Below are 20,829 nucleotides of genomic sequence, written 5' to 3'. Positions count from 1 at the left end.
AGGACGCTATATGAAAAAAAGATTGTATGCTAATTTAGGGACATAAAAGACAATTAAAGAGTAATGGTTTCAGTTAATTTAATAATCAGTTTCCTATAATAGAGAAGAGAAACTGCCATCGATTCAAAATTTTGAGAAAAGTTAGTCACATGGTTAGAAACGGTAGAATCAATAACCCATGAACATGAACCAAAATTAAAATATATTAAGGTATTTACCTATTTAGGTCAAGGAAATACAAAAATTACTATTATGATAGGTGATCGCTACTAAATGGACTTGAGTCTAACACTACTAGTATGAAATATAACACTTGATCACTCTTATCCTCTATGATACATGTTGGGTCATTTCAATGATTAACTCAACCATGGTATCTAAAAATAAGTAACCAAATCAATTACGACTAGGAATTGATACTTGAAAAGAAATAACTATAAAACTCAAATGAACAAAAACCGGATTAAACCAAACATTGAACTAACTAGATTTAAACTAACTGAGAGCTCCATATCGACTCCAGCAGAGTTTTATTCAGTTTGATAATATTTATATTTCTTATTCTTATTTCTTCATTTTTAATAAAGAGATGAATCTCTAACCTCTATAAATTTAAATATGATAAAATAATACTTTTATTTATATTTTAGAATAAATTAGAAATGGAAATTTGATTTGATTGTTTCTTTGTATGAATTTTCCAAAAAAGAGAAAAACATGAAACATCGTCACTTCTAAAATGTTTAAAATGGAACGTTAACGAATCCTAATTATTTAATTGTCGTGTTAAAAAATAGGGGTCGTTAAAGAAAAAAAACAGACCTTGGTACTCTCGCAGTACCTGAATTTTTCCCCTCGTTCGTCCCACGAGTACGGCGGCCACCTGTTGAAGCAAGCAGAGGAACAGCGTTTGCGAACACAAACTCGTCACCGCTCGAACGACTCATACGGCCGAGACAGAGACCGGCGACCGTTCGACGATGGACTGGACTGCGCTGAACTGATCCAATCTAATTTTACTCCGATTCTCTACTCTCTCAAATATGGTTGGCCCAGCGGTGAAGGGAGTGATAGTGGATGGTTCTGTACTATTTTTCAATTCTAATGGTGACAATCGCAAGCGTTCATTACGACCCGCTGCCGATCCTCTCCTCCGCCAGCTCCGGTATTCCATGTTTCGAACGGTATCTCTCACAATGTCCCCTCCTCCCCCCGACATATATTTTTTTTAAAGCTCAAGTCACTATATGGAATGATGTTTCGATGCTACATAACGAGAAGCTGTTTTATCTCTCTTTTTTTTATATAATTTTTTTAATTCAATTTATCAAATTTAAATATTGAAGTGGGATCTATGTTCTTTAGTTTTCTTAATCTGAAATACTTTTACTTACATTCATCCAGACATGCTTCCCATTTGTCTTCTTCTTAATAAGTGAGGGCAAAAACTCATTTTTTTTGATAGGAAAGTGAGGACACAGACTCATGAAATTGAGGATGCTATAAAAGAAGATAAATTTGAAATAGAATGAATAGTTTCTCAATGCTACCCAGATCTTATTATATTCATTAGGTTCACAAGATGGAACATTGAACTGTTAATATGAAATAGAGAGTGGTAAACAATCTTCTTAAATTATTATTAAATTTAATTGTAGGCTCATAAGTGATAGATCGATGTAACCAACTTATCTATAGAGAAAAAACAAAAAGTAAGAGTAGAGGAAGAATTTCTTTGGATTGCCCCCTTTAAATGATCGTAGCACTCCTGTGTATTGCGCCTATTTTCAAGAAAATTCGACCTCGTATTGATAACATTAGCAGTTGTTGTGCTATTAAGACCATCGTCAGCTTCAGCAGTCTTGCGCTGTTAGTTAGTTAGATAGTATCGAGGTGCATGCTGGGAATTCTTTGCGGGAAGCTCTTGGACTCAAGGATTTGAATAGCTGTGACCTCCATTTGAACGCTAGGTGCTTTGTATGATTAATGCATTTAGTTTACCTTTTGGAGGGCTTGCGCTTCTGTTTGTTTCTCAACTAGTGGCAAGCTCAGGTGCAATGAACTTGTGCAGAGACCAAGCTATCTTGATGGCTTGAGGTCGAGCAATGCGGTTCATACTCTTGTAAGCGAGCAATGTGGCCAGTCTGACTTTTTTTTTTACTTGAGTACCCCAACCTTCCTGGGAAAGGAGAAATCCAAATAGACAATGAAGGGGAAACCAACGATGGGAAGGGCCATGCCTGACAATTTCTTAGCCATCATCGCCACCACCGCACCAATAGAGCTTATGATTAGGGGGCTTTTGCCTCCTGTGCTGTGTTCATCGGTCCATGGTAGTGCTAGTTTTTTTGCCCTTGTTATTGGGTTGCATGTGAAGGATTAAAGATGGAGAGGCAATTGAGAAACCGAGGAACTTTAAGGAGCCTGAATTTGATGAGCTCAAATTACTGCTAGCTTATCTTGCTTCCTTCAATCTTTTTGATAGGGAGGATGCAAAAATTTGGAAAATTGACTCTTTTGATATATTTTCGACTCAGTCCTTACTTTCCATCCATAGCTCTTCTTTTATGCATCTGGATCTATTTCAAGCATTATGGAAGTCCAAAAGCCCTAAGAAAATTAGCATGCTTATTTGGATCTTATTTAATGGGGGGTTGAATGCTTCGGAATTACTCCGGTTGCCTACTATTGTATTATTTCCCCCAATGGGCGGTTCCATTGGCAAGTGCTTGGGGTCTCTTGGTCATACCGGCTTAGGGGTTTCAAGTTTGAACCTTTGGGTGAGAGTATCTTTTGGTATTGGGGCAAAACTCTGACTCCTGGTTATAATAAAATTTTTTTTTGTATTGTTCCCCTCCATTTGTGTTCTCTGATGGCAAGATATACAGGAACAGAATGATCTTTTCTTCCTTTGCTCTTATGCACATTGTTGAAATTATTTATTCAGTTTCTTCTCTCAATGGGTTACTGGGCCACATTCTTCAGCCAATTTCCTTCAGCTTTTAGTGGGCCTCATTTTGTGCTCCCAATCTCATTTCTTTTTGGTTAATGCCGTTAAAGCCATTATTAATAAATTATGGTTGGAACATAATCAGCAGAACTTCGAAGAGAAGTTCTTCGCTTTGAGGGAGCAGTTTCATTTGATCAAGATAAAATCTTCCCATTGGTGTTCCTTGTCTTCTTTGTTTGATAATTATGCCTTTAGCGATATTCGTATTCATTGGAATGCACTCATATTCCCTTGTTAGCTTCTATTTTTATGCTCTCTTTCTCCTCTACTTGGGGGTATCCTTGAACATTTTTTTTGTATCTTTTCATTTATCAATGATATTTTCATTTCTTGTTAAGAAAAAATAAATTGAGAAACTCGGTAAACTGGTGGTGACACAAAATATCAGAATTTGCCTCACGATGAGTGCTAGACTGATGTGGTCATGATCCTACTTTCATGTCTTATTTGCAAGAGAGGGTATGGTAGGGTGTTATGCTTACACTAGTTTGGTGTTTGCTAAAGCAACTCCAATGATCAAGTTTAGAAGCTTTTTTTTTTAACCAAGAAACAAACTTTTCATTGATTGATTAAACGAAACAAAAAAATGTTCAAGGAAACAATCTCTCAAAGGGATAGAAAGATAACAAAACAAAAATAGAGCTACAAGGAGGAAAAGACCTCTTGACTAAAAATAATATCGTTAAAAGCATAATTATGAAACAAAAAAGACAGTGAACACCAACGAGAGCACTTGATTTAGGCCAAATCAATCTGCTCCATCTAAACTAAGGGCTTTCCTTTGAGAATTCTCTGGTTACATTCCATTTATATTTCAGAAATGTTGGCTTCACAGGCATATTGATCCAAAAAAAAAAAGCTTTGGAGTTTAAATCAGGACCAGCGAGAAGGTGGAGTAAATTTGTGGCTGGATCAGATGAGAAAACCGAATGAAGTGAAACTATGCGCAATAAATGGTGCCAAGTGCCCCCGGGGTATAGTCACAAAGCTTTGAATCTCAGTTATAAAAAAATAAAATGGTGCCAAGTGCCAACAACTCTGTGCATGGGACAGTGGAAAAATAGGTGATTTTGGTCCCCAGCAAAGAACACAAAGAGAAGGGAAATGCACAAAATTAGGCATTCTTTGCTGAAGTAGTTCAAAAGAAGGTCGAAGTATTCAGTAGAGGGCGAGGGCACATAAAACACTTTTTTTTTTTTTTTTATAAGAAACAAAACTTTCATTATAAAAGAGGGAAATACAAAAAGAGTAGGAGATGAAGTACCCCCACAAGCCAACGAAAGTTACAAAAACGCCTCCCTTGGCAAAGATTTGTGTCACACCATAAGTATAAAAAAGCTTAGATAATGAGGTCCATGAAGATGCAAAAATTTTGACAAGGTCCCAAAAAGTATGCACGTGCATTTCTTTGTCACGGAAAACCTGTTGATTCCTCTCATAACATATTTGCCAAAGGATACTCGCCACCGCATTTGACCATAGATGAGAGCTTGACCACTGAACTGAGTCCCCCAAAGGAGCTGTCTTAAAGCTTCACCTGCACTCCTAGGAAAGACCCAACTAAGATCAAAAGTCTTCATAAGCTTCTCCCAGCTACTAGCACTATAAGGACATGTAAAGACGAGGTGCATTTGATCTTCTGCGTTCAATTTGCACATACAGCACCAATTTGGGAGATGTACCAATCAGGACAAGTTTTCTGCAGTCTAGTACACGTTTGTATTCTTTCCCCATCGATAATCCATAAGAATGTCTTCACCTTTTTAGGAATTTCCAGCTTCCAAACAGCACTGCTCCCATTGAGATTTGATCCCTGATGCCCTATTAATTTAGGTACTAAAGATTTAATAGAAAATATGCCGCTACTCTCAAGCCCCCAAGTCATTGAGTCTTCCTCTTTTGTAGGCATCTTTTCTGCAATTTCACTGGACATCTTCAACCACTCCACAATTTCCTGATCCGATAAATTTCTTCTGAAGCATAGATTCCAACCTCTTTGCTCAACAGACCAGCATTGAACTATCATGAACTCTTTAGAGTTAGTAGTTCTAAAAAGTCTAGGAAAAGCACCGGAAATTGGAGCGTTGGAGAGCCCAGGGTCCTTCCAAAAATGAATTTTTTACCCATTGCCCACCTTAAATTTGTACCAGTATGTTGTCTCTTTGCAGCAATGAAGTATGTTAACCCAAGGCCTTTTGTATCTAAATCTGCCTTTGAAATGTGGCCACCATTCATGAGGAAGATACCGATACTTTCTTGCCATAACGCTTCTCCAAAGAGAGCTTTCCTCTATTAGGAAGCGTCATCCCCATTTGGCCAGAAGGGCTGTATTTTTAGCTTTCAGATTGCCCAGTCCAGCTCCTCCCATGCTTGTAGGCCAAGCAGTCACTTCCCATGCAATGGGTTGGGCCTCCATGCTGTTTTCCCCCTTTCCAAAAGAAGTTTCTAATTAATTTCTCCATCCTTATAATCACCTGCTTTGGGCATTTAAAGATCGAGAAGAGATAAAGGGGAATATTTGTCAGCACTAAATTAATAAACGTTACTCTACCTCCTCTCGAGAGAAGAAAAGATTTCCAGCTAGCAAGTTTCCTCGTCTATTTCTCCACTATTGGTTCCCAGAAAGCTGCTTTCTATGCTTTCCCCCCACTTGCATTTCCAGATAAGGTAAAGGCCATGGACCAGCCTTGCAACCCCATCTGTCTGCTAAGTTCTGCAAATCATCACCACCCACATTCAACTCCGCCACCATCGATTTTGCTAAATTGATCTTCATGCCGGAGATCTTATCATAACAGCAAACCATCTCTTTAAGATTCAGAAAACAAACCTCATTATCAGCTGAAAGAATTAGTGTATCATCGGCGAATTGAAGGTGGTTGATTTGAAGGTCGCTGTTCCCTACTATTAGCCCTTCCAACCAGCCTTCTCTAGAGCCTTTTTCCAACATTCTGCTCATCACATCAGCCGCTAGAACGAACAGAAAAGGGGCGAGCGTGTCCCCTTGCCTCAAGCCTCTTTGGGCTTTAAACTTCCCCCTTGGCCTTCCATTAATAATAACAGAAAAGGAGGTATTCGTTATGCATCCTTTAATCCACGAGATCCATTTGCTGCCGAAACCCATTTTTATGGATGTTAGAGTATATATATATATTAGTATATTTTATTCTCTTGTATTAATATGTATTAATTTGTCATTTACCTTTTTCTTATAGGATTAGGTCAATCTTGTATATTTGTCTATATATATAGACTTTAATAATGAGAATAAGAGACATTAGATTCTCTCAAACCTTAGTGTTTACATGGTATCAGAGCCACTAGGTTTCTTCCCAAATTTTTGAACTTAGGGTTTTGTGCCCATTAGGGTTTTGTGCCCATTGGGGTTTTGTATCTATTAGGGTTTTATTCATTAGTATCCAACTCAACTCACCACTGTCGCCGCCGTCGCCCACTGCCGCTGCCGCCGTCGCCCACTGCCATTGTCACCGCTGCTGCTGCTGCTGCCTCCATCGCCGACGTCGCCCATTGTCGTTTGTTGTTCGTGGGTTTTCGTCGCCAACGTTGCTGTTCGTGGTTTCTGTCTCGCCGTCGTTTGCACTTCCGTCGCTACCAGCTGCCGCCCATCACCATCGCAGTGCGCCTCCGTCACCGGCCGTCGTGCCCCCCGTCGCCGTTGCCGTGCGCTACCGTCACCGTTGGTCTCTGGGTGTCATGGGTTAGGGTTTCTGTTTTTGAGTTATTTCGGTTCAGCCGGTTCGGTTCAGTCGGTCTGGTTCAGTAGGTCCGGTTCAGCCGGTTCAGTTCAGTTGGTCCAGTTCAGTTGGTTCGGTTCAATTGGGCGCATCAATTCGGTTGTTTGTTATGGCAGAGGAGAAATCAACTGTAGCATCTGAGATGATCCCAGTGCTATAAAAAATTACAGAACATAAGTTGAATGGATTAAACTATTCTTCATGGAAAGGAAATGTTCGTCTTTTTTTGCGAAGTATTGATATGGACGATCACATAATTGAAGATCCTCCTAAGGATGAGAACTAAAAAGCTTGGTTTCACATACTCGACTGGTTCTGCAGATCAAGAATTCGATTGAGGGTGACATTATTGGCATGGTCAACGAGTGTCAGTCAGTTGAAGAATTGCTTAAATACTTGGAATTCCTTTATTCTGGAAAAGGAAATGTTAGTCGAATATTTGAAATTTGCAAGCGCTTCTACCAATTTGAGTGTGGTGACCAATCGCTTACGAGTTACTTTATGGAACACAAAAAGACTTATGCAGAGTTTAATGCATTACTCCTAGATAGTAATGATGCAAAAGTTCGGCTTGTCCAACGCGAACAAATAGCAGTTATAAGTTTTCTTTTTGGTCTTCCACCTAAATTTCATGTGGCCAAAGATCAATTACTCTCTGGTTCGAAAATTCAAGCTTTAGAGGAGGCATATACTCGAGTACTTTGTGCTGAGAAGTCACAACCCGTCCTGTCATCTCAGTCTAACAGTGCTTTGGTTGGACGTAGTACAAATGAATATCGAGGTAATACCTACCAAGGAAATTCAACGACCTAGAATGCTCAACGATGGAATTGTAGTGCTCCAAAATCAAATTCAGGAGATATCATTATATGCAATTATTGTCACAAGTCTGGACATACAAAGCGAGTGCAGAAAGCTGTTGAACAAAGGTCAGAGAACACCATCCGTACACCATCCGCACATGTTGCATCTACTCCTGATAATGCTGGTAAGTTAGTTACGATTCCTGCAGAAGAGTTTGCTAAGTTCCAACAGTATCAAGAGTCATTGATGGCATCTTCCTCTAATCCAATTACCGCAATCGCTGAATCAGGTAACACCAATAAGTGTTTTTTTTCCTCCGCGACAAAATGAGTCATTGACTATGACGCAACAAATCATATGTCAGGTAACCCTAATTTATTTGCTAATTTCTCCCCATCTATATCGTTGCCTGATGTTACCATAGTAGATGACACCACTTCTCCTGTTCTTGGCTCTGACACGGTGCATCTTTCAAAATCACTTTCATTGACCTCTGTCTTAAATCTACCACAATTCTCATTTAATTTAATCTCTGTCAGTAAACTTACTCGTGATCTCAATTGTTGTGTCTTATTTTTCTCTGGTTATTGCTTATTTCAGGATCTTACGACGAAGAAGACTATTGGTGAAGGGCGTGAATCCAATGACCTCTACACATTTGATACACAAATCTCTACAGCTACTGTTTGCACTCGAGTACCATTTCCTTTCAAAGAACAGTGTCGTTTAAGTCATCCATCTCTCTCCGTGTTAAAAAGTCCTTGTCCTCAATTTCATAGTTTGCATTCTTTAGATTGTGAGTCATGTCAATTTGCTAAGTTTCATCGTCTTAGTTTGTATCCTAGAGTCAATAAATGAGCTACTGCTCTTTTTGAATTAGTTCATTCTAATGTTTGGAGTCCTTGTACTATTGAGTCCAAAAATGAGTTTCAGTATTTTGTTACCTTTGTCGATGATTTTTCTCGTGTAACTTGGTTATATCTAATGAAACATCGTTTTGAGTTACTTTTACATTTTCGTAACTTTCATGCTGAACTTCGAACTCAATTTGGTGGTCGTTTTAAAGTTCTACGAAGTGATAATGCTAAAGAATATTTTTCTGGTGCTCTTGGCTCCTATTTGAGTGAATATGGTATTCTTCACCAATCTTCGTGTGTGGATACTCCGTCTCAAAATGGAGTTGCAGAAAGGAAAAATAGACATCTTCTCGAAACAGCTAGGGCCTTAATGTTTCAAATGCATGTTCCAAAATATTTTTGGGCCGATGCTGTTTCGACGGCTTGCTTCTTGATTAATCGCATGCTTTCATCAGTTCTTAAGGGTGAGATACCTTATCGTACTCTATGTCCTACGCAACCTTTATTTTCTCTCAAACTTAAAATATTTGGTTGCACTTGTTTTGTTCGAGATGTTCGCCCCCAGCTCACCAAATTAGATCCTAAGTCGTTGAAATGCATTTTTCTTGGGTATTCTCGTGTTCAAAAAGGGTATCGATGTTATTGTCCTGATCTAAATAGATATCTCGTCTCTCCTGACGTTACGTTCTTTGAAGATACTCCTTTTTCATCATCCTTGAGTACCAGTCAAGGAGAGCATTCACAAGAAGATGATGCCTTTCTTGTCTATTCCATTGTCTCTACTTCCATTGAAATGCTTCCAAGCAATACATCTCCGCTTGTGCCTGATTCCTCTCTCCCAACTGTTACTCAAGTTTATTCTTGTCGGCAACCTCCTACGGACTCATGCCCTATACTAGCAGCTTCCTCTTTCGTGGATCCAGGAACGAGTGATGACCTTCCTATTGCTCTTCGAAAAAGTAAGTGTAAGTGTACGTATACTGTTTCTTCTTTTGTTTCATATAACCATTTATCCTCACTTATTTGTTCGTTTCTTGCATCTCTTGAGTCTGTATCTGTTCCTAAAACTGTTCATGACGCTTCGTCTCATCCTGGTTGGCGAGCTGCTATGTTGGAGGAGATGACTGCATTAGATGACAATGGTACTTGAGATTTAGTGTCTTTTCCGGAAAAAAATCTATCGGTTGTAAATGGGTGTTTGCTGTTAAAGTTCATCCTGATAGATCAATTGCCTGTTTGAAAGCTCGTCTTGTTACCAAAGGATATGCGCAGACTTATGGAATTGATTATTCTAATACTTTTTCTCTGGTAGCTAAATTGGCTTCTGTTAGGTTGGTCTTTGCATCAACTTGATATTAAAAATGCATTCCTCCATGGTGTTCTTCAAGAAGAAGTGTAGATGGAGCAACCACCAGATTTTGTTGCTCAGTGGGAGAATGGAAAGGTATGTTGTCTTCGTAAATCCTTATATAGGTTGAAACAAAGTCCGCGAGCATGGTTTGGAAAATTCAGTCAGGTGATTGAGGATTTTGGAATGAAGAAGAGTAAGTCGGACCATTCTGTCTTCTATAAACAATCTGAGTCCGGTGTTATCTTGATGATATTGTGATTACTGGTAATGATTCATCAGACATCCTTTCACTCAAAATTTTTCTTCATAGTCAATTCCGTACAAAGGTTTTGGGAGTGCTGAAATACTTAGGAATTGAGGTAATAAGGAGCAAGAAGGGGATTCTCTTGTCAAAGAGAAAATATGTACTTGACCTGTTAACTGAAACAGGAAAGTTAGGTGCTAAGCCACGTACCCCAATGATACCTAATTTACAACTTACAAAGGAAGGGGAGTTGTTGAAAGATCCTGAGATAGGAGGTTAGTAGGGAAGCTGAATTACTTTACAGTTACGAGGCCAGACATAGCTTATCCAGTCAGTTGATGAGTTCTCCTACGAGTGACCATTGGGCCGCATTGGAACATATTCTATGTTATTTGAAAGGTGCTCCTGGACGTGGTTTGTTATATAAAGATCACGGTCATATTAATATTGAATGTTTTTCAGATGCTGATTGGACAGGTTCTAAGGAAGATAGAAGATCAACCTCAGGATATTGTATATTTGTTGGAAGTAATTTAGTTTCTTGGAAAAGTAAGAAACAAAATGTGGTGTCGCGTTCGAGTGCTGAATAAGAATATAGAGCTGTGGCACAGTCAGCGCGTGAATTAGTATGGATATATCCGCTTTTGACTGAATTGGGATTTAGCATCACCACTCCAATGAAACTTTGGTGTGATAATCAAGCAGCTCTCCATATTGCATCTATTTCATGAACGAACCAAACACATTGAAGTCGATTGTCATTATGTACGTGAGAAAATACAACAAGGATTGGTGGCTACAGGATATGTGAAGATAGGAGAGCAGTTAGGAGATATATTTACTAAAGCATTGAATGGAGTACGAATAGATTGCCTCTCTAACGAGCTGGACATAATTAACATATATGCACCAACTTGAGGGGGAGTGTTAGAGTATATATATATATATTAGTATATTTTATTCTCTTGTATTAATATGTATTAATTTGTCATTTACCTTATTCTATAAGATTAGGTCAACTTTGTATATTTGTCTATATATATAGACTTTAATAATGAGAATAAGGGACATTGGATTCTCTCAAAACCTAATTTTACAATGGAGAACTTGAAGTAAGAAATTCCAATCCACCTTGTCGCCTTCACAAAGTCAAGCTTAAAGACTCAACCCCTGTTTCCCTTCATAGCTTATATACAGTTGAGGATCATAGCTGGAATGTGGCATTGAAGAATTCGGGTGGCAGAGTCAGCCCTTTGTTTTGCATTAACAAGCATTGGCAAGCAGCACAAATTTTTTTCCAGATTCGTAGTGGAAAATGGCACAAGAGTTCTTTTTTGGCATCGCTTATGGTTAGGGTTTTTTTCTTGGGTAAAAGATCAATTCCCTGCAATTTTCAATATTTCTTTATCTCCTTCAATGATAGTGTTTGAAGCTTGGGATAGAAATTCTTCCTTAAGGAGGTTGGAAACGAGGAGATCATTGAAAGATGATGAAATTGACGACTTTGTGGCCCTACTGGATTGTCTCTCCTCATTTATACCTAGAGAGGTTGAAGATGATAGGAGATGGACTATGGAGCCATCGGGGTTATTCTCGGTAAGTTCACTGTGCAAATTCATTGGCAGTCCTAATCTCAAAGGATTATAATGCAGTTCTTTGGAACTCTGGAAGCCCAAAGAAAGTTAGCTTCTTGACGTGCATTCTGCTCAATGCCAAAGTTAACACAGTTGCGTTACTTCAGAAGAAGTTACCTAAGTTGGCATTACAACCATCTATATTCAGAAGCATATTCTATTCTTCTGTCCATTCGCGGCCTCTTGCTGGTTTTCTCTATTTAAACTCTTCAACTTAGCATGGGTGTTTGATTCGGCTATTAATCAGTTGCTGCTTGGGGTTAAGTTATCTCACAAGTCAAATCTACTATGGGTTAACGGGCTCAAGGCACTCCTAATAACTTGTTGAGATCATCACCGAAGAATGTTCTGTGTAGTCTGCAATGGAATTCTCAATACTGCCTATTGAACAAGGGGAGTCTTGACTACTAATGCTGACATTCAAACCTTCTTCATCATCTGATGTTAAAGCATCTTGATCACAAGATTTCGGCTGCTCATTTGTAGATTTAATCAAGCCACGACTCAGATTCAAATTTATCAGATTAATAGGATCTATTTTTGAAGTGGTTGCCTTCAAGATTTTGCTGACTTTGTTGAAGGAGTCTAAAAGATTCTCTTGGATTAAACGAGGCCGAATTAAATCACTTGGTTTTTCCAAAGACTGCAGTAACAAAGGATTATCAGAACTAGGAATCCCTCTTTCTTCATTTATAGAATCCTTTGAAGGCAGAAAATTCAAATCTTTCCTAACTGAAGTATCAATATAGCCAGCCGAACAAGATTTTGATTTTCTCCTAGAATATGAAAATTGTAACGGAGGAATTAAATCTCTTAAGGGCCCATTGAATGCCGGTGATCTAGGAGAAATAAAGACAGAATTCGAAATCTCTTTTGAAATCCCATCGGAATCTTTAATGCAATTTCCGCATTCATTATTTGAATAAAGTGTAATCTCATTTTTTCCTTCGATATACGGATTCAAAATAGGCAAGTTTTCACTCTCCTCATTAATGGCAACCTTTGCTCTCTCCTCAATTAAGGTAGCCATAATTTCCGCCTGCTCACCATCATTTTGACATTCTGAATTCGAAGCGTCCTCCTTCTCCCTTTCTGTGGGATTAGTAAATTCCATACTTTCAACATCATTTTGACATTCTGAATTAATTGGTGCCGCTAAAATCGAGGGGGCGATTAAAGATGGATGAATATACACCAGATCTGTCGCAACTGGAGTCTTTTCCTTTTCCATGTCTGTTGAGTTTTCTATTGCAATTAATTGCGACGTATCCACTTCTCCAGCTGGGTCCTTATCTTTCTCCATTAAATGCACTCCTCCGACACTATTAATAGGAGGTGGCATAATTTCTGACGGTTCATCTCCCATAATTTCACAGAACCGCGCAACATCCATGGAGTTTTCAAGAGACTGTAAATCAGAATTGGTGAAGGACTGTTGATGAGCATTTGACTCAATCCAACCAGCCGGACAGCATAATCACCTAGCTTTGCATCACTTATTCTGATCGAAGTGGGAATAAAGCCACTGCGGTTGGGTTTGACTTGGATGAATGCTGTCGTGCTATCATTAAGTGTTTCGGAAGATATACTTACCAACCCACCACAGTGTCTTCCAATGGCTTCAAAAATTCCTTCCTCCAATACATAAGAGGTAGATCAAGGACTTTGATCCATCCTCCATACCCAATGACAACATCCGCACGGCTATGCTTTTCAGAATGCCAGCCTTCAATCTTAACAAAAAAATTCCCTACCTTCATCCAATGGCCAAACTGTCCGATGATATCCTTCCGCCTAGCAGCTTCAAACTTAATTAACCCTTTGTCAGCCAAAAAGGGGTTAATTATACATCTCGAAGAGAAGTGAACTTGGACTGCGTTGGATATTGCTTTCCAATCATCGTGCGCACAGCTTCGGGTAATCACTAAAGTCTCATCACAACACATTTCCAGAACCTCATCATCCTTTCTAACCCAATGACTTGTTTGATTTTTCCACGAGTCATCAGAGAATGGAGCAGCTCTAGAGATTCCATCCATAACTGCCTCTTTGAACGTTCTCTTACTGATGTCAATTCCGGCTTTCATCTCAACATTCTGACGAAGTTTCCTCTGTTCTTTCTTGTAAGTCCCCTGGACCGTATTAAATTCAACCATCTTCCTTCTATCAGTTTCCAACCTGCGCGTCTTCTCCATTTGCTGAGCCTGATCCTCTGCATATCTGGCCGAAAAAGTTTTCAGCATTGTCCAAAAAGCTTGCCAGCCCTCCATGTTCTTACCCACTGGAATTACCACTCTTTCTTCCTCCTATCGAAGGCCACAGTATCCATTCCAAGAACCAGGCAAATTTGGACTTGAGTTTTTGCATTCTACATTGACCAAGTGAATCTCGAGACTAATAAAAGAAACGAGCAGGAATCGGTGCCTGAAAAAGCTCAGCCATATATTGTTCAAACCACAAGAACTGAGCAGGTTGCACTTAACATCTTCTAACATAAATTTTCCCAGTTCAACCCAAATACAGAAGAAATGTCCATCGATTTGACAACTGCTCACTTCCATGATTAACTAAACAGACGAAACTCTCTTAAATGATTCAAACCACACTAGATCAAAGTTGAAATCTTCACCGAACAGATAACTAGAGAAAAAAGAACAGAGAGGAGAGAGAACAGAGCATTTTCTACCAAGCTCGATGACAATAAGTAAAAGAGAGATCTTTTTTAGTTAGACTTCTATTAATGCAATGAAAGAACCATCCCTTCCTATTTTGTTTGTCGTGTCAGACAGAAAGAAAATGAGACCCTAGTGTATGAGTTGAAACTATGATGATCACCTACCTAAAATTTAATATCCTACGAGTTTTCTGGGAACAAAAACAAAATGTAGCAGAGTCAGGTAGTTATGCTTTGAGATTAGTCGACGAGTGTTAAAGCACTCTTGATATAAAAAATTTTTTTTTGTTGATACTGTTGGGCGAGAAGTTTCACATAATTACTTAGAAAGAGATGGCTTTGAAGCAAATGCCTTTTCTTGGCCCTGATCTAATTGGAGTTTCTCCTACTAGATAGAGGAGTAAAAGTTAGTTTTCAACAGACTGCAACCAATCCAAAAAATCCTCTATACGGAGATATTCATCTAACCAAGAGATACCAATTTTTTTTTTTTTTGGATAAGAAACTTATGGGGGAAGAGGGATCCCCTCCCGAGAACTAAACAAGAAAAGCTCTTCAATCTTGCATAATCGAAGAGAGACTATAATTAGAAAAGAATTTTCTATGCCTATGACACCACCAAGAAGTGTGTAATTGAACTGTGTCACAAAAATTTTCAAAAGAAGAAATCTTATCTTCGAAGATTCTAGCGTTCCTTTCCAACCAAAGATTCCACAAAAGAGCTCTAACTACGCAACTCCAAAGGATTTTAGCTTTTCCTCTTAAAGGCCACCCCAAAGAGATACCAATTTTAATTTTGTAATCACTTGTCGTTTGGTTCCATCCCATGTTATTTTGTACTACACTCCGGTTTATCCATGCTTATATTTCCTCATTTGGGTTGGTTTCATCGAAATGATGTGTTGGTGTTGTATAACATGTGGTTCTCTTGGTGGCGAGCATTATTAATAATCCAAGTTAAAGCATTGATGTTCCTTATCTAAATTCTTCTACAGTTATTCTCTTTCTAATATTTGTTACAGTTGGGATGCATTAATTCTGCAATTTAGTTTGTTTTTGCTCCATTATTTCTCTCTTTTTGGAGTTTGTTTCCTTGAACATTTTTATTATTATTATTTTTTAATCTTTTCATTATATTTGAAGAGTTTGTTTCTTGTTTAAAAAAAATGTGCTCTTAAAATCAGTTTTAGGTCCCACAATGCTCAAAAAGATGTTTTAGGTTCTACATCCTTTAGTGTGATGCCGTTGCCCATTTTTGGTGGCCTTGAATAAAAGGTGGGGTGCCCCTTGGGGCGTGGTAAACAAAGCATCTTGTAGGGTAGTTCGGCTTCTCAACTCTGGTTTCCACTGCCCAACTGAACAATGCTGGCTTTAATTCTTAGGCAAGATTGTTAAATCTTGGTTTCCAATTTCTGCTCAAGGGTATTGAAAACGTCCCAGATATCACCTTCAGTCCAAATTTCTCCACTAGTAACACTACTCCACTCTCCAGCCATTCAGTCAACGTGTCTAACGATGATATAAAATAACCAGAGTGCCTGTAGAGATTTCGTGTCAGAACTTTTTTTTGGAAATCCTTGATATTATGCCCTTTCCCAAAATGACAAAAATTACCCTTTTGGTAATTTTGGGTTTTGGTTCCACTTTTCACGCCCATTAACCTTCCCATTTAGCCAACGTGAATAAAAAAGTCAAATAAACCAGCTCGTGACAGAAATTTTTTTTCGGAAAACATTAATATTATGCCCTTTCCCAAAATGACTAAAATTTCCCTTTTGGTAATTTTGGGTTTTGGTACCACTTTTAACGCCTGTTTACCTTCCCCTTCAGCCAATGTCCATAAAAGGGAAAAATAAACCATTTCGTGATAGAATTTCTTTTTTTTTTGGAAAACCTTGATATTATGCCCTTCCCAAAATGACCAAAATTGCCATTTTTGTAATTTTGAGTTTGGTGCCACTTTTCACATCTGTTTACCTTCCGGTTTAGCCAATGTCCATAAAAAGGACAAAAAAACCATCTCGTGACAGAATTTTTTTTCGAAAAAACTTGATATTATGCCCTTCCCAAAATGACAAAAATTACCCTTTTGGTAATTCGGGGTTTTGGTGCCACTTTTCACGCTCGTTTACCTTCCCATTTAACCAACTTTCATAAAAAAGACAATTAAACCATTTCGTGACAGAAAAAAAAATTTCGGAAAACTTTGCAATTATGCCGTTTCCCAAAATGACCAAAATTAGCCCCTTCAAAATGAGCATAGGACTCCTATCATGGATTAGTGTAAATCTTTAATCTATTTTGATAACCTTTTGCTGGGTAAAACTCTGTGTTATTCTGATGTTGTTTGAACTGGTTTCATTTTGGCAGGGAATTTCTTCCAGGCTGGATTTTTCAGATTGTAAGGTGGATTTCATTTAACTTTGTATGAACACCCCCATCCCCATGAATACTGTGAGTTTATATCAGAAGAGGACCATGATGAGATAGGTTGACATAATTCTACATCTAAGGAATCATTGCAAAACTCTCTGACCACATTTTAAATAAGCTGTTTTCTTTGAAAAAAAAATTATGTTTTTTGTTGATAGTTGAAATTCTAACATATTTAGGTATTAGTATTTTGATGTTGTAAATTAATATCCTAGTATGCAGTATGCTGACCTTGTTACTACTAAAAAACGACTAACATAAATATCATCTTGTTATAGGATATTATCAAAAAGAAAGCAGAGTCACACTCAATCGACTGCTTCTCCTTGAATGCATTTTTGACGGAGGATGATATTAATAAAATCATGCTATCTTGGGGGGACATTCGCAACTCTATCTTGTATGTCATTTCAAGTGAGAAGAAGGATGATATTAATAAACTTATTGATCATGGCTGGCTCGTTGTTGTTTTGAGTGAGTGTAATTATATTCTTTTCCTACAAAGTGTCATGGCTCCTTTCTCTCCTGAGTTTCCTCTCTTAACATTAATTATCTAGCTTGGTTCTTCCATAGCTTCTTCTTCCATAATGTTTGGCTATGACGAGCTATTTGTTTCTGTGAGTAGGTGTAGGACTGAACAAAAGGTCTAAATAGAGTTTGACTAAAAAGGAAGAAGTAGAAAAATGAAATTTAGATAAATAAAAAACTGTCCCTAATCTTGTTGAAAAGAAATCCTATTGTTCCTTTTAATTTACAGTACTCACAACAATGCCTTAACTGCCAACATAGCTAGGTGGTTAATGCATTTATATTTCTCACTAGAGGTCGTATGTTAAAATTTCTCCTCTCTTGCTAGGTTTTCTTTTGTTGGTTGGTTCTTGTTTGATTCAAGTTCGCTTGCTGTTCTTATTCTTGGCTCAATTTTAAGCCTTCAATTCTTGTTTGTTGATGGATATCATGGGAAGCAGTTTTAGTATTGCCAACACATTTTTCTTTGTTATTTTTTCTCAAGGAAATTACTTATTGGAAGAGAGAACAAGGAGACGCTCTTTCTTTGTCAAATTTCATTGGAATGTTTTACTTTGATGGTCTTTCAGGAAATGTTGAATGAATTTCTTCAGAAATCTAAGAGTGCGATTGATCATTGTAAGTATGGAGAAAGGAAATTTGAAGAGTCTCGTGTCAGTAAGGATAGGGGGGTTCCATCTTCTATGTCTAAGCTGACCTTTTTGCCATATTCGGGGTTCAATGCAGAGGCTTCTACAAATAATTTCTGGATTAAAAAAGAAAAGGAGGTGGTGGCTTTGGATTTTGAATTTGATGAAAATTTTGTGATCTTTAGATTACATTCTTTTGATGATTAGAGAGTTATTTATGAGATTCTTAAGCAAGAAATCTTTGGGAGTTGTTAATAGCCCATTTTGGTAATGTTCCCGTTTCGTTTTTTTTCCTCTCGTTTTTAGCTTTTAAGAAACATAAGCATTTTGGTAACTGTTACTCCAGTTTTTAGAAATATATGTAAATGCCTTTATCATTCTTGACTTATAAAATGTATAATAAATATTAAAAAATAAATATAACATAAAAAATTTGAATATTTAATTTTAAAAAATAAATTTCATAAAAATTTTAATCTTTAAAATTTAAAAATTTTAGGGAACGAGAAATGGGGAATGATTATCGAGCATGTTCCTATTTCTTTTTTCAATATAAATTTAAAAGAACAATAAACAATAAATCGTTACCAAATGCAATTATGTTTTCATTTATTAAAAAAGAGGAAACGAGAAACAAGAAACCAAAAAAAGAAACAAGAAATAAAAATCAGAAACAAGAAATAGAAAAGTTACCAAACGGGCCTGATTAAATCCGTTTGCAGTGGGCAAAGCTTTGCTCAAATTGGGCAATGGTAAATTCTTGGAACTTAAAAGGCAGCCTTGGAGTACGGAAGGGGTGGTATTCATATTTTGATTATGGTAGATTGGAGATGATTGAAGTAGTGATAGTTGGATTATGATAATTTCTTAGTGAGAAGGTGAACTCAACTTTTGGTAAAATTCCTATATTTTCATCTATTTATGAAGAACTTTCATTTTGTTACTTGTTTAAAAAAAGAGTAAGAAATTGGAGGTCTTATAGGAATTTCTTTAGACACTATTAACCTGTTGAATTGAATTGCTTTGAACCCTTCATTGCATTGATGAATGAAATGTACCAAAAATTGTTCAAAGATACAAACTCTCTCGAAAGAGTGAAAGAGATTAAAGAAAAAAAAAACGTAAAAACAAGAATACAATTCTGAACTGAAAGTGAACAGATTAAGAGGGGAAAATGAAAGCTCCCCGGTTGGCATTGATGAGAGACGGCGAGTAGCTTCCAAAAACATCTGAAAGTGAACACCAATGAGAAGCTTGAAACTTGGCAATGCTGAACCCGTTCAGGGGCTGAGAGCCTTTTACCCTCGAAAATTCTAAGATTTCGTTCAAACCAAAGCTCATTTAAGATAGCTTTATAGGCATTCAACCACAGAAGATCAGCGTTAGGATTAAAGGTGATTTGGTGAATTTACCATCTTAGGATTAAAGGTGATTTGGTGATTTAATTGGTGAATTGCATGAAGTGCCATTGGTGGAGGTTGAGAAATTAAAAGGGTGATTTGCATGAAATGCCGTTGGTGGGGTACTTTTGCAATCATCAACCACCAGCTTCTATTATGGACTCGTCGCATGCAGAAAATACAGCAAATGACAATGAAAAACCTAACTACTGGAAGTAAAAGAAGCTGGTAATTGTCATTTGCTGTATTTTTTTTTTCCATGAATTTATGGACTCCTACAAACGTGACTGTACTTTTGCAATTATCAACTCCTACAAGAAACCTAACTACATGAAGAGGCTGCTAGTGTCATGACTCACTACAATTATGGATCCCTCTTATGAAATTTGATACATCATCCATAACTCACTATAAGTCCGGCCTGCTATGTTTGTAAAGTTCCATTCTCTATCTTCAAATGAGAAGTGTCAACTTTTCTTTATTTTCCTTCCACATCTAGATTTATAAACAATCTTCCATCTTCAAACTTCATTAGAGCTTTATCGGCCAAGGTTAATTTGGCACTGTTGGAAATATTTTCCTTCAAAAGCAACTGAAATTGATTTCCAATTACCATGGCATTGAGCCTGGTAATCACCATAATATTATCCTTCACCTCTCCAAATTTTCTTTACTTTCTTTCCGGATCTGATGTAATGTTCTTCAGCATTTTTTGAGTCTCTGCTACCACATTCCTATTCTATTTTACTATTTCAGCAGAAGAAAATCTTGGAAGAACCTTTGCGAACTTTTCTTGATCAGTAGATTTGTCAAACAAGTCCCTTTCATTAAATTTCAACAGAAAATCCTTTGGCATATCCCGAAATGCTAACTATCCACTCTTGTTGTGCCCTGCAGAAACTAAAATACTCCTTCCTTCTGAAGCAGGCGGAACAACACATTCCACTAGAAAGAACACATTTTTTCTCCATACGGCAAGTATCATTAGAATCTATATCTTATTCTAAAAGCTTGTATGAAGTGGATGACGCACCAGCTGAGCTACAGAACTTTCAAACCACTTTAGTTGAGACAATGGAAGAGGCAACACCATATTTCTCTCCCATCTTCAACAAAGAAGCCATCATTTTCAAACCATATACAATAATGCTTATTTCCACACAGCAACTACACAATTCCATGATTCAAAATCCAATCAATGGATTGCTAATACTAAAGGCAATGAAGGGCTTAACTTGAATACGAACTTGTCTTTAAGAAATCCTTGAAACTTCAAATCCAAGCAAAACACAAAAAAATTTTGTATCCATGTCAAACTAACTAAACCTATAATAACCCAACCCTGCATATAGCAAAAAAACGTTAAAGTTGTGGGTCAATTAATTAATGTGTGTTTTGATGAAGCTGTTAAGAAAAGTGAAAGACGAAGAGGATCATGCAGAAACCTAGATCCTAATACCAAAAGTAATCAAAATTATAAAAAACGATATTTGGCACTTGTAGTGCAATT

The 20,829-nt window shown here is 37.5% G+C and overlaps 1 protein-coding gene across 9 annotated transcripts in view; it reads left to right on the top strand.

The window, feature by feature from the left end:
• The first annotated feature begins 795 nt into the window (after positions 1 to 795).
• ITPK4 (inositol 1,3,4-trisphosphate 5/6-kinase 4) overlaps positions 796 to 20,829 on the top strand; it is a 31,655-nt gene continuing 11,621 nt past the window's right edge. The window contains exons 1-3 of one of the 9 annotated variants that reach the window (XM_088123236.1): positions 796 to 1,184; positions 16,700 to 16,735; positions 17,041 to 17,236. In XM_088123236.1, coding sequence (XP_087979362.1) covers positions 1,044 to 1,184; positions 16,700 to 16,735; positions 17,041 to 17,236 — 373 coding nt within the window. In that variant the 5' untranslated portion in view covers positions 796 to 1,043. Of the gene's footprint in view, positions 1,185 to 9,343; positions 9,392 to 16,699; positions 16,736 to 16,759; positions 16,784 to 17,040; positions 17,237 to 20,829 lie in introns of those variants that run through there. The other 8 variants (XM_022298884.2, XM_088123242.1, XM_088123241.1 and 5 more) reach the window with 8 other exon arrangements.

Source organism: Momordica charantia (genome assembly GCF_013281855.1).
Source record: "Momordica charantia cultivar OHB3-1 chromosome 4 unlocalized genomic scaffold, Mcharantia_2.0 BLBB01000004.1, whole genome shotgun sequence".
Classification (NCBI taxonomy): Eukaryota; Viridiplantae; Streptophyta; class Magnoliopsida; order Cucurbitales; family Cucurbitaceae; genus Momordica; species Momordica charantia.
This window is presented reverse-complemented; position numbering and strand designations above follow the sequence as displayed.